Here is a 19,330-nt window from a genome sequence, read left to right on the forward strand (position 1 = left end):
AAATACACCTGGGGCACCCTAAAATGCACCTGGGCACCCCAAAATCCATCTGGGATACCCCAAAAATGCACCTGGGGAACCCCAAAAATCCCCTGGGCACCCTAAAATCCATCTGGGAACCCCGAAAATGCACCTGGACACCCCAAAATACACCTGGGACACCCCAAAAATCTACCTGGGAATCCCAAAATCTACATGGGAACCCCAAAATACACCTGGGAACCCCAAAATATCCCAAAAATGCACCTGGGATACCCCAAAAATGCACCTGGGGTACCCCAAAATACCTCAAAAATACACCTGGGGCACCCCAAAATCCATCTGGAAACCAAAAATACACCTGGGCACCCCTAAAATCCATCTGGGAACCCCAAAATACCCTGAAAATGCACCTGGGAACCCCAAAATCTACCAGGGATAGCCCAAAATACACCTGGGGCACCCTAAAAGGCACCTGGGAATCTCAAAAATGCACCTGGGATACCTCAAAATATCCCAAAAAATGCACCTGGGGCCCCAAAATGTACCTGGGGCACCTTAAAATACACCTGGGACACCCCAAAATGTACCTGGGTCATCCCAAAAATCACCTGGAAGCCCCAAAATCCACTTGAGAATCCCAAAAATCACCTGGGCACCCTAAAATCCATCTGGGGCACCTCAAAATGTACCTGGGGAACCCAAAATGTACCTGGGGGACCCCAAAATATTCCAAAAATGCACCTAGGGCGCCCCAAAATGCACCTGGGACACCCCAAAAATGCACCTGGGGAACCCCAAAATACCCCAAAAATCACCTGGGGCACCTCAAAAATCACCTGGGCACCCTAAAATCTATCTGGGAACCCTAAAATCTACCTGGGGAACCCCAAAAATCACCTGGGCACCCCAAAATCCATCTGGGAACCCCAAAATGTACCTGGGACACCCCAAAATACACCTGGGAACCCCAAAATCCATCTGGGAATTCTAAAAATGCACCTGGGGTACCCCAAAAATGTACCTGGGGGACCCCAAAATCTACCTGGGAACCCTAAAATCCATCTGGGAATCCCAAAATGCACCTGGGAAACACCAAGAATGCACCTGGGGCACCCCAAAATCCATCTGGGAATTCTAAAAATGCACCTGGGGCACCCCAAAAATGCACCTGAGCACCCTAAAATCCACCTGGGAACCCCAAAATCCATCTGGGAACCCCAAAATATCCCAAAATATGCACCTGGGATTGTCCAAAATCCACCTGGGAATCCCAAAAATATCCCAAATATGCACCTGGGGCACCCCAAAATCTACTTGGGAAACCCAAAATATACCTGGAATACCCCAAAATATCCCAAAAATGCATCTGGGACACCCCAAAAATCACCTGGGCACCCTAAAATCCATCTGGGCACCCCAAAATACCCCAAAAATGCTCCTGGGACACCCCAAACCCCCCCCAAATTGCCCTGAAATTAAAAAAAAAAAAAAAAAAAAGAAAAACCCACCAAAAAATCCCCCCCTATTTTTAGGATATTTTCCCCATTTTGGGGTTTTTTCCCCCTATTTTTGGGATATTTCCCCCCCACTTTTTGGGGTGTTTTTCCCCATTTTTGAGGTTTTCTCCACCTCCTGATTTTTGGGGTCTTTTCCCCATTTTTTTCCCAATTTTTGGGTTTTTTTCCCTCATTTTTGGGGTTTTTTCCCGAATTTTTGGGGTTTTTTTTCCCGGTTTTTTTTATTTTTTTCCCCATTTTTTGGGATATTCCCCCCCAGTTTTTTGTGATATTTTGGGGTGATTTTTGGGGTGATTTTCCCATTTTTTTTCCACAATTTTTTGATTTTTTTTTCCTAATTTTTGGGGTTTTTTTCCCCGTTTTTTTTTATTTTTTCCCCATTTTTTGGGATATTTCCCCCCAGTTTTTTGTGATATTTTGGGGTTGGTTTTGGGGTGATTTTCCCCATTTTTGGTTTTTTTCCTCTAATTTTTGGGGTTTTCTTTCCCTCATTTTTGGGTTTTTTTTTCCCGTTTTTTGGATTTTTTTCCCCATTTTTTTGGGATATTTCCCCCCAGTTTTTTGGACTGTTTTTCCCCATTTTTGGGGTGATTTTCCCCATTTTTTAGGTTTTTTTTCCCCCTAAATTTTGGCTTTTCTTCCCCCTAATTTTTGGGTTTTCTCCTCCTAATTTTAGGTTTTTTTCCCCATTTTTTTGGGTTTTTTTCCCTTTTTTTTGGTTTTTTCCCCCATTTTTTGGGATATTTCCCCCCAGTTTTTTGTGAATTTTTGGGGCTGGTTTTGGGGTGATTTTCCCCATTTTTTAATTTTTTTCCCCCCAATTTTTGAGTTTCTTTCCCTCATTTTTGGGTTTTCTCCCCCTCATTTTTGGTTTTTTTTTTCCAAATTTTTGGGTTTTTTTCCCCGTTTTTTACGATATTTTCCCCATTTTTTGGGATATTTCCCCCCAATTTTTTTTTATATTTCCCCCCCATTTTTGGGGTGATTTTCCCCATTTTGGGGTTTTTTTTCCTCCAATTTTTTTGGTTTTCTTTCCCTCATTTTTGGGTTTTCTCCCCCTCATTTTTGGCGTTTTTTCCCCAATTTTTGGTTTTTTTTTTCCCATTTTTTTAAATTTTTTTCCCAATTTTTTGGGATATTTCCCCCCAGATTTCTGGGGTGATTTTCTCAATTTTTGGGACCTTTTCCCATAATTTTGGGGTTTTTTTCCCCAATTTTTTGGGTTTTCTTTCCCTCAATTTTGTTTTTTTTCCCCCATTTTTTGGGGTTTTTTTTCCCATTTTTTGGGATATTTCGCCCCAGTTTTTTTTAATATTTCCCCCCCATTTTTGGGGTGATTTTCCCCATTTTTAGTTTTTTTTCCCCCCAATTTTTGGGTTTTCTCCCTCTAATTTTTGGATTTTTTTTCCCGTTTTTTTTAGGTTTCTTTCCCCATTTTTGGGGTTTTTTTTCCCCTTTTTTTGGTTTTTTTCCCCATTTTTTTGGGATATTTCCCCCAATTTTTTTTTATATTTCCCCCCCACTTTTGGGGTGATTTTCCCCATTTTTGGGGTTTTTTTTCCTCCAATTTTTTTGGTTTTCTTTCCCTCATTTTTGGGTTTTCTCCCCCTAATTTTTGGCGTTTTTTCCCCAATTTTTGGTTTTTTTCCCGTTTTTTTTAATTTTTTTCCCAATTTTTTGGGATATTTCCCCCCCAGTTTTTTGGGGTGATTTTCTCAATTTTTGGGGTCTTTTCCCATAATTTTTGGGTTTTTTTCCCCAATTTTTTGGGTTTTCTCCCCCTAATTTTTGGGGGTTTTTTTCCCAAATTTTTGGGGTTTTTTTCCCTGTTTTTTGGGGTTTTTTCCCCAAATTTTTGGATATTTCCCCCCAGTTTCTTGTGATATTTTGGGGCTGTTTTTGGGGTGATTCTCCCCATTTTTATATTTTTTTCCCCCCCAATTTTTGAGTTTCTTTCCGTCATTTTTGAGTTTTCTAACCCTAATTTTTGAGTTTCTTTCCCTCATTTTTGTTTTTTTTTCCCGTTTTTTTGGGTTTTTTTCCCCATTTTTGGGATATTTCCCCCAATTTTTTTTTATATTTCCTCCCCATTTTTGGGGTGATTTTCCCCATTTTTAGTTTTTTTTTCCCCCAATTTTTGAGTTTCTTTCCCTCATTTTTGGGTTTTCTCCCCCTAATTTTTGGGGTTTTTTCCCCATTTTTTGGGATATTTCCCTCCAATTTTTTGTGATATTTTGGGGTGATTTTTGGGGTGATTTTCCCCATTTTTGGTTTTATTTTTTCCCCAATTTTTGACTTTCTTTCCCTCATTTTTGGGTTTTCTCCCCCTAATTTTGGGGGTTTTTTCCCCATTTTTTGGTTTTTTTTTTCCCATTTTTTTGGATTTTTTTCCCCAGTTTTTTTTTTTATTTCTCCCCCATTTTTGGGGTGATTTTCCCTATTTTTAGGGGTTTTTTTCCCCCAATTTTTGGTTTTTCTTCCCCTCATTTTTGGGGTTTTTTCCCGAATTTTTGGGTTTTTTTCCCCATTTTTGGGGATATTTCCCCCCAGTTTTTTGGGCTATTTCCCTCCAATTTTTTGTGATATTTTGGGGCTGGTTTTGGCGTGATTTTCCCCATTTTTGTTTTTTTTTCCCCCCCAATTTTTGAGTTTCTTTCCCTCATTTTTGGGTTTTTTTCCCCAATTTTTTGGGTTTTCTCCCTCTAATTTTTGGTTTTTTTTTTCCCGAATTTTTGGGGTTTTTTTTCCCGTTTTTTTTTTTATTTTTTCCCCATTTTTTGGGATATTTCCCCCCAGTTTTTTGTGATATTTTGGGGTGATTTTTGGGGTGATTTTCCCATTTTTTTTCCACAATTTTTTGATTTTTTTTCCCTCATTTTTGGGGGTTTTTTTCCCGTTTTTTTGGGGTTTTTTTCCCAATTTTTTGGGATATTTCCCCCCAGTTTTTTGTGAATTTTTGGGGTGATTTTTGGGGTGATTTTAGGATTTTTTGGGGTTCTCACTCGCAGATGAAGGTGCCAGGGGGAATGGCCTGCAGGGCCCGAACCCCTCCCCATTTTTAAGAGATTTTCCCATTTTCGGGTTTTTTTCCCCCATTTTTTGGGATATTTCCCCCCAGTTTTTTGGGTTTTATTCCCCATTTTTTGGGGTGATTTCCCTTCTTTTTGGGGTTTTCTCCACCTCCCATTTTTAGGATATTTTCCCCATTTTTGCTTTTTTCTCCCCCTCATTTTTGGCTTTTCTTCCCCTAATTTTTGGGTTTTCTCCCCCTCATTTTTGGGGTTTTTTTCGCGTTTTTTTGGGGTTTTTTCCCCATTTTTTGGGATATTTCCCCCCAATTTTTTTTAAATTTCCCCCCCATTTTTTGGGTGATTTTCCCCATTTTTTGTTTTATTTTTCCCCAATTTTTTTGGCTTTTCTTTCCCTCATTTTTGGGTTTCCTTCCCCTAATTTTTGGGTTTTTTTTCCGAATTTTTGGGGGTTTTTTTCCCTGTTTTTTTTTTTATTTTTTTCCCAATTTTTTGGGATATTTCCCCCCAGTTTTTTGGGGTGATTTTCCCCATTTTTGGGGTTTTTTTCCCCCCAATTTTTGAGTTTCTTTCCCTCATTTTTGGGTTTTTTTTCCAAATTTTTGGGTTTTTTCCCCCTAATTTTTGGGGTTTTTTTCCCGTTTTTTTGGATTTTTTTCCCATTTTTTTGGGATATTTCCCCCCAGTTTTTTTGGGTTTTATTCCCCATTTTTTGGGGTGATTTCCCTTCTTTTTGGGGTTTTCTCCACCCCCCCATTTTTAGGATATTTTCCCCATTTTTGCTTTTTTCTCCCCCTCATTTTTGGGTTTTTTTTCCTATTTTTTGGGGTTTTTTCCCCATTTTTTAGGATATTTCCCCCCAGTTTTTTGGGGTGATTTTCTCGATTTTTGGGGTTTTTTCCCCATTTTTGTTTTTTTTTCTCCAATTTTTTTGGTTTTCTTTCCCTCATTTTTGGGTTTTCTCCCCCTAATTTTGGGGTTTTCTTTCCCTCATTTTTTGGATTTTTTTTCCCGTTTTTTGGATTTTTTCCCCATTTTTTTTGATATTTCCCCCCAGTTTTTTGTGAATGTTTGGGGTGATTTTTGGGGTGATTTCAGGATATTCTGGGGTTCTCACTCGCAGATGAAGGTCCCAGGGGCAATGCCCTGCAGGGCTCCAACCCCTCCCCATTTTTAGGATATTTTCCCTTTTTTTGGGTTTTTTCCCCCATTTTTTGGAATATTTCCCCCCAGTTTTTTGTGAATTTTTGGGGCTGGTTTTGGGGTGATTTTCCCCATTTTTGTTTTTTTTTCCCCCATTTTTGTTTAATTTTTCCCCAATTTTTGGGTTTTTTTTCCGAATTTTTGGGGTTTATTTTCCCGTTTTTTGGGTTTTTCCCCCATTTTTTGGGATATTTCCCCCCAGTTTTTTGTGAATGTTTGGGGTGATTTTTGGGGTGATTTTAGGATATTTTGGGGTCCTCACTCGCAGATGAAGGTCCCTGGGGGAATGGCCTGCAGGGCCCGAACCCCCCAGCCCATCTTGGCCGTTCTGTAGAGCTGCAGCCGGACCCTGGAAACGGGAAAAAAAATCAGATTTTGGTAAAAAGGAACAAAAAATGGGATTTGGGGGGAAAAGGGGGAAAAATGGGGATTTAGGGGGAAAAAATGGGAATTTTGGGGAAAAAAAAGGAGAAAAATGGGAATTTTGAGGGGAAAATATGGGGATTTTTGGGTAAAAAAAGAGGAAAAATATTAAGGATTTTAAGGGAAAAAAATGAGAATTTTGGGGGAAAAAAAAGGAAAAAAATGGGGATTTTTGGGTTAAAAAATGGGAATTTTGGGAGTAAAAACAATAAGAGAAAAATGAGGATTTTTGGGGAAAAAAGAGGAAAAATAATAAGGATTTTAGGGAAAAAAATGGGATTTTTGGGGGAAAAAAAGGAAAAAAAATGGGGATTTTGGGGAAAAAAAGAGGAGAAAAATGGGGATTTTTTTGGGGGAAAAAAGGGGAAAAAATTGAGACTTTTGGGTGAAAAATAGAGGAAAAAATGGTGATTTGTGGGGAGAAAAATGGGGATTTTGGGGGAAAAAAAAGGGTAGAAAAATTGGGATTTTGGGGTAAAAAAATGGGGATTTTTGGGTAAACAAAAAGAAAAGAAAAAAGGTATTTTGGGGTAAAAAAAGACAAAAAATGGGGATTTTGGGGTAAAAAAATGGGAATTTTGGGGAAAAAAAAGGAGAAAAATGGGAATTTTTGGGGGAAAAATGAGGATTTTTGGGTAAAAAAAGAGGAAAAATAATAAGAATTTTAGGGGAAAAAAATGAGAATTTTGGGGAAAAAAAGAGGGAAAAAAATGGGGATTTTTGGGTAAAAAAAAGAGGAGAAAAATGAGGATTTTGGGGGAAAAAAAGAGGAAAAATAATGGGGATTTAGGGGTAAAAAAAGGGGATTTGGGGGTAAAAAAAAGAGGGAAAAATGGGAATTTTTGGGGGGGAAAAAAGAGGAAAAAAATTGAAATCTTGGGGTAAAAAAGAAGAGAAAAATACGAATTTTGGGGTAAAAAAGTGGGGATTTTTGGGTTAAAAAATAGAGGGAAAAATGGGGATTTGGGGGGGAAAAAGAGAAAAAAAATGGGGATTTTGGGGTACAAAAAGGGAATTTTGGGGAAAAAAAAAGAGGAGAAAAATGGGAATTTTGGGGGGAAAAAATGAGGATTTTTGGGTAAAAAAAAGAGGAAAAATAATAAGAATTTTAGGGTAAAAAAATGGAAATTTTGGGGGAAAAAAGAGGAAAAAAAACGGGGATTTTTGGGTTAAAAAATGGGAATTTTGGGAGTAAAAAAGAGAAAAATGAGGATTTTTGGGTAAAAAATAGAGGAAAAAATGGGGATTTGTAGGTAAAAAAATGGGGATTTTGGGATAAAAAAGAGGAGAAAAATGGCGATTTTTTTGGGAAAAAAGGGGAAAAAATGGGGATTTTGGGGTAAAAAATAGAGGAAAAAATGGGAATTTGTGGGGAAAAAATAGGGATTTTGGGATAAAAAAGAAAAGAAAAATGGGGATTTTTTTGGGGGAAAAAGAGGAATAAATGGGGATTTGGGGGAAAAAAGAGGAAAAATAATAAGGATTTTAGGGTAAAAAAATGGGGATTTTGGGGGAAAAAAAGGAAAAAAAAAAGGGATTTTTGGGTAAAAAATAAGAGGAAAAAAAGAGATTTTGGGGTAAAAAAATGGGGATTTTTGGGTAGAAAAAGAGGAGAAAAATGGGGATTTTGGGGTAAAAAAAGAGGAGAAAAATGAGGATTTTTGGGGAAAAAAAGAGGAAAAAATGGGAATTTTGGGGGGAAAAAATGGGGATTTTGGGTAAAAAAAAAGAGGAAAAAATGGGGATTTTGGGGTAAAAAAATGGGGATTTTTGGGTAAAGAAAAAGAAAAGAAAAAAGGGATTTTGGGGTAAAAAAAGACAAAAAATGGGGATTTTGGGGTAAAAAAATGGGAATTTTTGGGAAAAAAAGAGGAGAAAAATGGGAGTTTTGGGGGGAAAAAATGGGGATTTTTGGGTAAAAAAAGAGGAAAAATATTAAGGATTTTAAGGGAAAAAAATGAGAATTTTGGGTGAAAAAAAAGGAAAAAAAAAGGGGATTTTTGGGTAAAAAATAGAGGAAAAAATGGGGATTTGTGGGGAAAAAAATGGGAATTTTGGGGTAAAAAAAAGAGAAAAAAATGGGGATTTTTGGGTTAAAAAATGGGAATTTTGGGAGTAAAAAAGAGAAAAATGGGGATTTTTGGGGAAAAAAGAGGAAAAATAATAAGGATTTTAGGGAAAAAAAATGGGAATTTTAGGGAAAAAAGAAAAATAAATAGGGATTTTTTGGGGAAAAAAGAGGAAAAAATGGCGATTTGGGGGTTTAAAAAAGGCAGTTTTTTGTGTCAATTTTGGGGTTTTTTTGGGTCAGATTTTTGGGATTTTTGGGGCAGTTTTTGGGTTTTTTTGGGTCAATTTTTGGGTTTTTTTGGGTCAGATTTTTGGGGTTTTTGGGTCAATTTTTGGGTTTTTTTGGGTCAGTTTTTGGGTATTCTTGTGTCAATTTTTGGGGTTTTTGGGTTCACTTTTTGGGGTTTTTTTGGGTCAGTTTTTGGAGGTTTTAGGGGCAGGTTTTTTGGATTTTGGCTCAGTTTTGGGATTTTTAGGGGCAGTTTTTGAGGTTCAGTTTTTGGGATTTTTTTTGTCAGTTTTTGGTGGTTTTGGGGATTTTTGGGTCAGTTTTTGTGTCAGTTTTTGGAGTTTTTTGTGTCAATTTTTGGGTTTTTTTGTCTCAATTTTTGGGTTTTTTTGGGTCAATTTTTGGGGATTTTTGTGTCAGTTTTGGGTGAATTTTGGTGTTTTTTTCTCACTTGATGCCGCTCTGCACCACCCTGTTCTTTGGGGATTTTGGGTCAGTTTTGGGGTTTTTTGTCTCAATTTTTGGGGATTTTTAGGGTCAGTTTTTTGGATTTTTAGGGGCAGTTTTTGGGATTTTTAGGGGCAGTTTTTGGGGTTTTTTGTGTCAATTTTTGGGGTTTTTTGTGTCAATTTTTGGGGATTTTAGAGTCAGTTTTTTTGGGATTTTTGGGGTTTTTTTGGTCACTTTTTTTGTTTATTTTCTCACTTGATGCCGCTCTGCACCACCCTGTTCTTTGGGGATTTTGGGTCAGTTTTTTGGGATTTTTGGGGCAGTTTTTGGGATTTTTGGGGTTTTTTTGGTCACTTTTTTTGGTATTTTTTCTCACTTGATGCCATCCTGCACCACCCTGTTCTCTGGGATTTTTGGGTCAGTTTTGGGTTTTTTTGTGTCAATTTTTGAGGTTTTTTGGGTCAGTTTTTGGGGTTTTTTGTCTCAATTTTTGGGGATTTTTGTGTCAGTTTTTGGGTAAATTTTGGGTGTTTTTTTCTCACTTGATGCCGCTCTGCACCACCCTGTTCTTTGGGGATTTTGGGTCAGTTTTTGGGATTTTTAGGGTCAGATTTTGGGATTTTTAGGGTCAGATTTTGGGTTTTTTCCTCACTTGATGCTGCTCTGCACCACCCTGTTCTCTGGGATTTTTGGGTCAGTTTTTGCGATTTTTAGGGTCAGTTTTGGGATTTTTGGGTCAGTTTTTGGGTCAGTTTTTGGAGGTTTTTGGGTCAATTTTTGAGGATTTTGGGTCAGTTTTGGGGTTTTTGGGGCAGTTTTTGGGGTCAGTTTGGGATTTTTTGGGGTAATTCTTGTGACAGTTTTTTGGGTCAGTTTTGGGGTTTTTTGGGTCAGTTTTTGGGGCTCAATTTTTGGGATTTTTCTGTCAGGTTTTGGTGGTTTTGGGGATTTTTTGTGTCAGATTTTGGGGTTTTTTGGGTCAGTTTTTGGGTTTTTTGGGTCAGTTTTTGGAGTTTTTAGGATCAGTTTTTGGGATTTTTAGGGTCAGTTTTTGCTGGTTTTGGGTCAGTTTTTGGGTCAGTTTTTGGAGGTTTTAGGGGTAGTTTTAGGGTCAGTTTTGGGGTTTTTTTGGTCACTTTTTTTGGTATTTTTCCTCACTTGATGCCGCTCTGCACCACCCTGTTCTTTGGGATTTTGGGTCAGTTTTTTGGGATTTTTAGGGTCAGATTTTGGGTTTTTTTGGCTCAGTTTTTGGGTTTTTTTTCTCACTTGATGCCACTCTGCACCACCCTGTTCTTTGGGGTTTTTGGGTCATTTTTTGGATTTTTTTGTGTCAATTTTTGTGTCAGTTTTTGGAGGTTTTAGGAGCAGGTTTTTTGGGTTTTTTGGGTCAGTTTTTGGGGTCAGTTTTTGAGGCTCAGGATTTGGGATTTTTGTGTCATTTTTGGGGGTTTTTGGGTCAGTCTTGGAGTTTTTTTGGGTTTTTTGGGTCAATTTTTGGGGATTTTTGTGTCAGTTTTTGGAGTTTTTTGGGTCAATTTTTGGGTTTTTTTGTCTCAATTTTTGGGGATTTTTAGGGTCAGTTTTTTGTGTCAATTTTTGGGTAAATTTTGGTATTTTTGGTTTATTTCCTCACTTGATGCCGCTCTGCACCACCCTGTTCTTTGGGGTTTTGGGTCAGTTTTTGGGGATTTTTGTGTCAATTTTTGGGTCAGTTTTTGTGTCAATTTTTGGGTAAATTTTGGTTTTTTCCTCACTTGATGCCGCTCTGCACCACCCTGTTCTTGCAGCTCCTCCAGCAGCTGCAGGCCTGGTTGCACTCGAAGATCAGGGGGGGCTCGATTTTATTGAACTCCTGCAGCAGCCGCCCGTCCTGGGGGGAAAAAAACAGGGGGAGACACCAAAAATCAGCACAAAAAATACCCAAATAACACCCTAAAAATACCCCAAAAATATCCTAAAAATAGCCCAAAAATCAGCACAAAAATCAACACAAAAAATACCCTAAAAATACCCAAAATATATCCTAAAAATACCCCAAAAATCAGCACAAAAACACACTAAAAATATCCTAAATATACCCCAAAATCAGCCCAAAAATCAGCACAAAAACAGCCAAAAAATAACCAAAAAACAGCCACAAAACCATCCCAAAAACAGCCAAAAAAATCAGCCCAAAACAGCCAAAAAATGCCCTAAAAATACCCAAAAAATACTCAAAAATCAGCCCAAAAATACCCAAAAAATAACCAAAAATCAACACAAAAACACACAAAAAATAACCAAAAATCATCCCAAAAAATATCCTAAAAATAGCCCAAAAATCAGCACAAAAACAGCCAAAAAATAACCAAAAATCATCCCAAAAAATATCCTAAAATTACCCCAAAAATCAACAAAAAAACACACAAAAAATAACCAAAAAACAACCCAAAAATATCCTAAATATACCCCAAAAATCAGCACAAAAACAGCCAAAAAATATCCTAAATATACCCCCAAATCAGCCCAAAAATCAGCACAAAAACACACTAAAAATAACCAAAAATCAGCACAAAAACAGCCTAAAAATAACCAAAAAACAGCCAGAAAATTACCCAAAAATCAGCACAAAAACAACCAAAAAATACCCTAAAAATACCCAATAAATACCCAAAAATCAGCACAAAACCAGCCACAAAATAACAAAAAATCAGCACAAAAATCAACACAAAAAAACCATAAAAAATAACCAAAAAATGCCCTAAAAATACCCAAAAAATATCCTAAAAATACCCCAAAAATCAGCACAAAAACAACCAAAAAATACACAAAAATCAGCACAAAAACACACAAAAAATACCCCAAAAATACCCAAAAATCAACACAAAAACACACAAAAAATGCCCTAAAAACAACCAAAAAATATATCCTAAAAATACCCCAAAAATCAACACAAAAACACACAAAAAATAACCAAAAGTCAGTCCAAAAAATACCCAAAAATCAGCCCAAAAACACACAAAAATACCCTAAAAATATAAAAAAAATCCCTAAAAACAACCACAAAATAATCTCAAAGACACCAAAAAAAATCCCAAAAACACCCAAAAAATGCCCTAAAAATACCCAAAAAATATCCTAAAAAACCACCCAAAATCAGCCCAAAACCACACAAAAAATACCCCCAAAACAGTCACAAAATCATCCCAAAATCAACCCAAAAACACCCAAAAACAGTCACAAAATCATCACAAAACCATCCCTGAAATCATCCCAAAAATACCCAAAAATCATCCCAAAACCACCCAAAAAATACCAATAAATCATCCCAAAATCACCCCAAAAATGCCTTTAAAACCCCAAATTTTGGGGGGCTCTCCCCCAGTCCAGGGGATTTTTTTGGGGATTTTTTTGGGGTTCCCCAGATGAATTTTTGGGATTTTTTTCGGGTTTTTTTGGGGTTCCTCAGGTGATTCTTGGGGTTATTTTTGGGTTCCCCAGGTGAATTTTTGGGGTTATTTTCTGGGGCTTTTTTTTGTTTTTTTGAGGTTCCCCAGGTGAATTTTTTCAGATTTTTTAGGGTTCCCCAGGTGATATTTTGGAGGGTTTTTTTGGGCTCCCCAGGTGAATTTTTTAGAGTTTTTGGGGGGGTTTCCCCAGGTGATTTTTTTGGGGATTTTTTGAGGGTTTTTTTGGGTTCCCCAGGTGATTTTTTTTTTGTTTTTTTGGGGTTCCCCAGGTGATTTTTTGGATTATTTTTTGGGGTTTTTTGAGGTTTTTTTGGGTTCCCCAGGTGATTTTTTAGGGGTTTTTTTGGGGTTTCCCAGGTTATTTTTTTGGAGTTTTTTGGGGGTTTTTTTTGTTTTTTTGGGTTCCCCAGGTGAATTTTTTTAGGTATTTTGGGGTTCCCCAGGTGAATTTTTTTGGGGTTTTTTCGGGGTTTCCCAGGTGATTTTTTGGGGTTATTATTTGGGGTTCTCCAGGTGATTTTTTTTTGTTTTTATTTTGGTTTTTTTGGGCTCCCCAGATAATTTTTTTTGGTTTTTTTAGGGTTCCCAGTTGATTTTTTTTAGGTTTTTTTGGGTTCCCAGATGATTTTTTTTGGGTTCCCCAGGTGATTTTTTTGGAGTTTTTTGTGTCCCCAGGTGATTTTTTGTGTCCCCAGATGATTTTTTTGGGTTATTTCAGTTTTTTGTGCTCACCTTGTCGTACCAGCAGCGGATGCTGAGCTGCCCACAGAGGCAGTTGGAGGAGGAGCAATCGTCCTGGCAGGTGCAGTGCTGGAAAAACACCCAAAATTAACCAAAATTAACCCAAAATCAGCATTAAATCAGCACAAAATCCAGCCAGAATTATCCCAGAATTTACCTGAAATTTACCTGAAATTTACCCAGAATTAAACCAAAATTTACCTGAAATTTACCTAAAAGTATTTTAAAACTTAACCCAAAATCATCCCAAAATTTACCCCAAATTTACCTGAAATTAACCCAGAATTATCTGAAATTTACCCAAAATTATCTCAAAAATTCACCCAAAATTTACCAGAAATTTACCTGAAATTATCTCAAAAATCAATCCAAAATTAATCCAAAATCAGCACAAAATCAGCACAAAATTAACCCCAAATTAACCAAAAATCAGCACTAAATTAACCCAAAATCAGCACAAAATCAGCCCCAAATCAGCACAAAATTTACCTGAAATTTACCTGAAATTTACCCAGAATTTACCCAAAATTTACCTGAAATTTACCCAAAATTATCTCAAAAATTAACCCAAAATCATCCCAAAATTAACCCAAAATCAGCACAAAATCCAGACAGAATTATCCCAGAACTTACCTGAAATTTACCCAGAATTAACCCAAAATTAACCAGAAATTTACCTAAAATCATCTCAAAAATTAACCCAAAATCAGCACAAAATTTACCTGAAATTTACCCAGAATTTACCCAAAATTTACCTGAAATTTATTCAAAATTATCTCAAAAATTAACCCAAAATTAACCCAAAATCAGCCCAAAACCAGCACAAAATTCACCTGAAATTATCCCAGAATTTACCTGAAATTTACCTGAAATTTACCTAAAATTATCTCAAAAATTAACCCAAAATTATTCCAAAATTTACCCTGAATTCACCCAAAATTAACCCAAAATCTACCTGAAATTAACCCAGAATTAACCCAAAATTTACCAGAAATTTACCTAAAATTATCTCCAAAATTAACTCAGAATTAACCCAAAATTTACCAGAAATTTACCCAGAATAATCTCAAAAATTAATCCAAAATCAGTACAAAATTAACCCAAAATTATCCCACAATCAGCCCAAAATTGAGCCAGAATTATCCCAGAATTTACCTGAAATTTACCTAAAATTTGCCTGAAATTTACCCAGAATTAACCCAAAATTTACCAGAAATTTACCTAAAATTATCTCAAAAATTAACCCAAAATCAGCACAAAATTAACCCAAAATCAGCCCAAAATTAACCTGAAATTTACCCAGAATTTACCTGAAATTTACCTGAAATTTACCCAGAATTAACCCAAAATTTACCTGAAATTTACCTAAAATTATCTCAAAAATTAACCCAAATCAGCACAAAATTAACCCAAAATCACCACAAAATTAACCAAAGATCAGCACAAAATCCAGCCAGAATTATCCCAGAATTTACCTGTAATTTACCTAAAATTTGCCTGAAATTTACCCAGAATTTACCTGAAATTTACCCACAATTACCTCAAAAATTCACCCAGAATTATCCCAAAATTTACCCAAAATCAGCCCAAAATTATCCCAAAATTTACCTGAAATTAACCCAAGATTATATCAAAAATTAACCAAAATCAGCCCTAAATCAGTCCAAAATCCAGCCAGAATTATCCCAGAATTTACCTGAAATTAACCCAGAATGATCCCAAAACTGACCTTAAATTCCTCCAGAATTCACCCAGAATTCACCCAAAATTCACCCAGAATTATCACAAAATTTACTCAAAATCAGCTCAAAATTATTCCAAAATTTACCTGAAATTTACCCAGAATTATCTCAAAAATTAACCCAAAATCAGCACAACATTAACCCAAAATTATCCCCAAATCAGCCCTAAAATCAGCCCAAAATAAACACAAAATCCAGCCAGAATTTATCCAAAATTTACCTGAAATTCACCCAGAATTATCTCAAAAATTAATCCAAAATTATCCCAAATTTTACTCAGAATTATCCCAAAATTTACCTGAAATTCCTCCAGAATTCACCCGAAATTTATCCAAAATTTACACAGGATTCACTCAGAATTATCACAAAATAAATCCAAAATTTATCCAGAATTCACCCAAAATTCACCCAAAATTCACCAAAATTTACCCAAAATTCACTCAAAATTCACCCAAAATTCACCCAAAATTGACTCAAAATTGACTCAAAATTCACCCAAAATTTACCCAAAATTGACTCAAAATTCACCCAAAATTTACCCAAAATTCACCCAAAATTTACCCAAAATTCACTCAAAATTCACCCAAAATTCACTCAAAATTCACCCAAAATTTACCCAAAATTGACTCAAAATTTACCTAAAATTCACTCAAAATTCACCCAAAATTCACCCAAAATATATTTAAAATTCACTCAAAATTCACCCAAAATTTAACAAAAATTGACCCAAAATTCACTCAAAATTTACCCAAAACTCACCCAAAATTCACTCAAAATTCACTCAAAATTTACCCAAAATTGACTCAAAATTCACCCAAAATTGACTCAAAATTCACTCAAAATTTACCCAAAATTCACCCAAAATTCAGTCAAAATTCACCCAAAATTCACTCAAAATTCACCCAAAATTCACTCAAAATTCACCCAAAATTCACCCAAAATTCACTCAAAATTCACTCAAAATTCACCCAAAATTCACCCAAAATTCACTCAAAATTCACTCAAAATTCACCCAAAATTTACCCAAAATTCACCCAAAATTCACCCAAAATTCACTCAAAATTACCCTAAAATTCAACAAAATGCAAAAAAAATCCCTCCCAGTCCCTCCCAGTTTGATTCCAGTCCTTCCCAGTGTCCCTAAATCCCCTCCCAGTCCATCCCAGTTTGATCCCAGTTGATCCCAGTTTGTCCCAGTTTGTCCCAGTATGTCCCAGTCCCTCAGTACCTGCAGCTGTGTGATGTTGTGCTCGATGTTCATGGTCGATATCTCACATTTATCCCCAAAAATCCCCCTCAAATCCCCCAAAACCCCCCGAAAAAACCCAAAAATTCCCTCCCAGTTTGATCCCAGTTTATCCCAGTTTGATCCCAGTCTATCCCAGTCCATCCCAGTATGTCCCAGTCCCTCCCAGTCCCCAGTACCTGCAGGTGTGTGATGTTGTGCTCGATGTTCATGGTCGATGTCTCACATTTATCCCCAAAAATCCCCCCTAAAACCCCCCCCAAAAAACCCTAAATCCCCTCCCAGTTTGATCCCAGTCTATCCCAGTCCATCCCAGTCCCTCCCAGTCCATCCCAGTATATCCCAGTTTGTCCCAGTTCAGTACCTGCAGGTGGGTGATGTTGTGCTCGATGTTCATGGTGGATGTCTCACAGTTCTCAGCGATGTATTTGTAGTCCTGGGGACACGGCTCCTCGTCCCCTCCCAGTCCATCCCAGTCCATCCCAGTCCATCCCAGTCCATCCCAGTCCATCCCAGTTTGTCCCAGTTTGTCCCAGTCCCTCACCTGCAGGTGGGTGATGTTGTGGTCGATGTTCATGGTCGATATCTCACATTTATCCTCAAAAATCCCCCTCAAATCCCCCAAAAACCCCCCAAAAATCCCATCCCAGTCTATCCCAGTCCATCCCAGTTTGTCCCAGTCCATCCCAGTATATCCCAGTTCAGTACCTGCAGGTGGGTGATGTTGTGGTCGATGTTCATGGTGGATGTCTCGCAGTTCTCAGCGATGTATTTGTAATCCTGGGGACACGGCTCCTCGTCCCCTCCCAGTCCCTCCCAGTCCATCCCAGTCCATCCCAGTCCATCCCAGTCCATCCCAGTCCATCCCAGTCCCTCACCTGCAGGTGGGTGATGTTGTGGTCGATGTTCATGGTGGATGTCTCGCAGTTCTCAGCGATGTATTTGTAGTCCTGGGGACACGGCTCCTCGTCCCCTCCCAGTCCCTCCCAGTCCCTCCCAGTCCATCCCAGTCCATCCCAGTTTGTCCCAGTCCATCCCAGTATATCCCAGTTTGTCCCAGTCCCTCACCTGCAGGTGGGTGATGTTGTGGTCGATGTTCATGGTGGATGTCTCGCAGTTCTCAGCGATGTATTTGTAATCCTGGGGACACGGCTCCTCGTCCACGCCGTTCACGCACGGGATGGGAACGTTCTCATGGCCTCGGGCCACGTCCCTGGGACAGAAAAAGAATAAAAAAAAATAGAAAAATACAAAAAAATTACAAATTAAGAATTAAAAAATTTAATTTAAAAAAAATCCCAAAAAAATCCCCAAAAAATCACAAAAAAATCGTAAAAAATCCTCCAAAAATCTCAAAAAAAATCCCAAAAAATCCCAAAAAATCCCAAAAAATCATCAAAAATCACCAAAAAAATCCCCAAAAATCCCCAAAAAATCCCAAAAAATCCCCCAAAAAATCATAAAAAATCACCAAAAAAATTCGTTAAAAATCCCAAACAATCCCCAAAAAATCCCAAAAAATCCCAAAAAATCCCAAAAAAATCCAAAAAAAGTCACAAAAAAATCCCCAAAAACCACCCAAAAAAATCTCAAAAAAATCCCAAAAAATCCCCGAAAAATCCCCAAAAATCACAAAAAAAATCTTAAAAATCCAAAAAAAATCCCCAAAAATTCCAAAAAAATCCCCCAAAAATTGCCAAAAAACCCCCAAAAAATCACCAAAAATCACCAAAAAAATTCGTAAAGAATCCCAAAAAATCCCAAAAAATCCCAGAAAAATCCTATAAAATCCAAAAAAAATCCCCAAAAAATCTCAAAAAAATCCCCAAAAAAACCTCAAAAAAGTCCAAAAAATTCCCAAAAAATCCCAAAAAATAAAATAAAAATAAAATTTAAAAAATCCCAAAAAATCTCAAAAAAAATCCCAAAAAAATCCCCAAAAATTCCCCCAAAAATAATAATAAAAAAAATCACCAAAAAAATCATCATAAATCACAAAAAAAAATCCCAAAAATCCAAAAAAACCCTCAAAAAATCCCAAAAAAATCCCCAAAAAAATCCCCAAAAAATCCAAAAGAAATCCCAAAAAATCCCAAAAAATCCCAAAAAGTCCCCCCAAAAAATCCAAAAAATCCCCAAAAAAATCATCAAAAATCACAAAAAAAAATTCGTAAAAAATCCCAAAAAAATCCCAAAAAATCCCCAAAAAATCCCAAAAAATCCCAAAAAAATCCCCAAAAATCCCCAATAATTTTTGCAGCCCCCTCCCCACCTGCTGCCAATGCGCTCGGTGTGCAGGGCCCTGCCTGCAGCCCCCAGCCTCAATTGGGGACCCCAAACCTCCAAAGACTGACCCAAACCCCACACAAAAAATGCCAAAAAAATTAAAAAAAAATCCCCAAAAAATCCCCCAAAAAACCTCAAAAAAATCCCAAAAAATCCCCAAAAAGTCCCAAAAAAATCCCCAAACAATCATCAAAAATCACCAAAAAAATCACAAAAAATCCTATAAAATCCCCAAAAAATCTCAAAAAAAAACCCCCAAAAAATCCCCAAAAAATCCCTAAAAATCCCCCAAAAATCCCAAAAAAATCCCCCCAAAAAATTCCACAAAATCCCCAAAAAATCCCAAAAATCACAAAAAAAATTCGTAAAAAATCCCAAAAAATCCCAAAGAAATCCCAAAAAATCCCCCAAAAAATCCCCAAAAAATCCCCAAAAAATCTCAAAAAAATCCCAAAAAAATCCCGAAAAAATCCCCAAAAAATCCCCAAACAATCCCAAAAAATCCCCAAAAATCCCTAAAAAATCATCAAAAATCACCAAAAAAATTAGTAAAAAATTCCAAAAAATCCCCAAAAAATCCGCAAAAAAACCCCGAAAAATCCCAAAGAAATCTCAAAAAATCCCCAAAAAAATCCCTCAAAAATCACCAAAAAAAAAATCGTAAAAAATCCCAAAAAATCGCCAAAAAGTCCCCCAAAACATCTAAAAAAAAAATCAAAAAAATCCCAAAAAAATCCCAAAAAATCCCCAAAAAATCATCAAAAATCACCAAAAAATTGCCTAAAAATCCCAAAAAATCATCAAAAATCCCCAAAAAAAATCATCAAAAATCCCCAAAAAAATTCGTAAAAAATCCCAAAAAATCCCCAAAAAATCCCCAAAAAATCCCCAAAAAAATAAAAAAAAAAATCCCCAAAAAATCCCCAAAAAATCCCAAAAAATCCCAAAAAAATCCCAAAA

The 19,330-nt window shown here is 36.8% G+C and overlaps 1 protein-coding gene across 1 annotated transcript in view; it reads right to left on the bottom strand.

The window, feature by feature from the left end:
- Positions 1-5,963: 5,963 nt before the first annotated feature.
- EHMT2 (euchromatic histone lysine methyltransferase 2) overlaps positions 5,964-19,330 on the bottom strand; it is a 59,685-nt gene continuing 46,318 nt past the window's right edge. Inside the window, exons 22-25 of the mRNA XM_033084219.2 lie at positions 17,153-17,297; positions 13,088-13,165; positions 10,661-10,776; positions 5,964-6,080 (exon numbers count right to left, since the gene is read on the bottom strand). Coding sequence (XP_032940110.1) covers positions 5,990-6,080; positions 10,661-10,776; positions 13,088-13,165; positions 17,153-17,297 — 430 coding nt within the window. The 3' untranslated portion in view covers positions 5,964-5,989. The remainder of the gene's footprint in view (positions 6,081-10,660; positions 10,777-13,087; positions 13,166-17,152; positions 17,298-19,330) is intronic.

The sequence above is a fragment of the Catharus ustulatus genome, chromosome 36, assembly GCF_009819885.2.
Source record: "Catharus ustulatus isolate bCatUst1 chromosome 36, bCatUst1.pri.v2, whole genome shotgun sequence".
NCBI classification, from domain to species: Eukaryota; Metazoa; Chordata; class Aves; order Passeriformes; family Turdidae; genus Catharus; species Catharus ustulatus.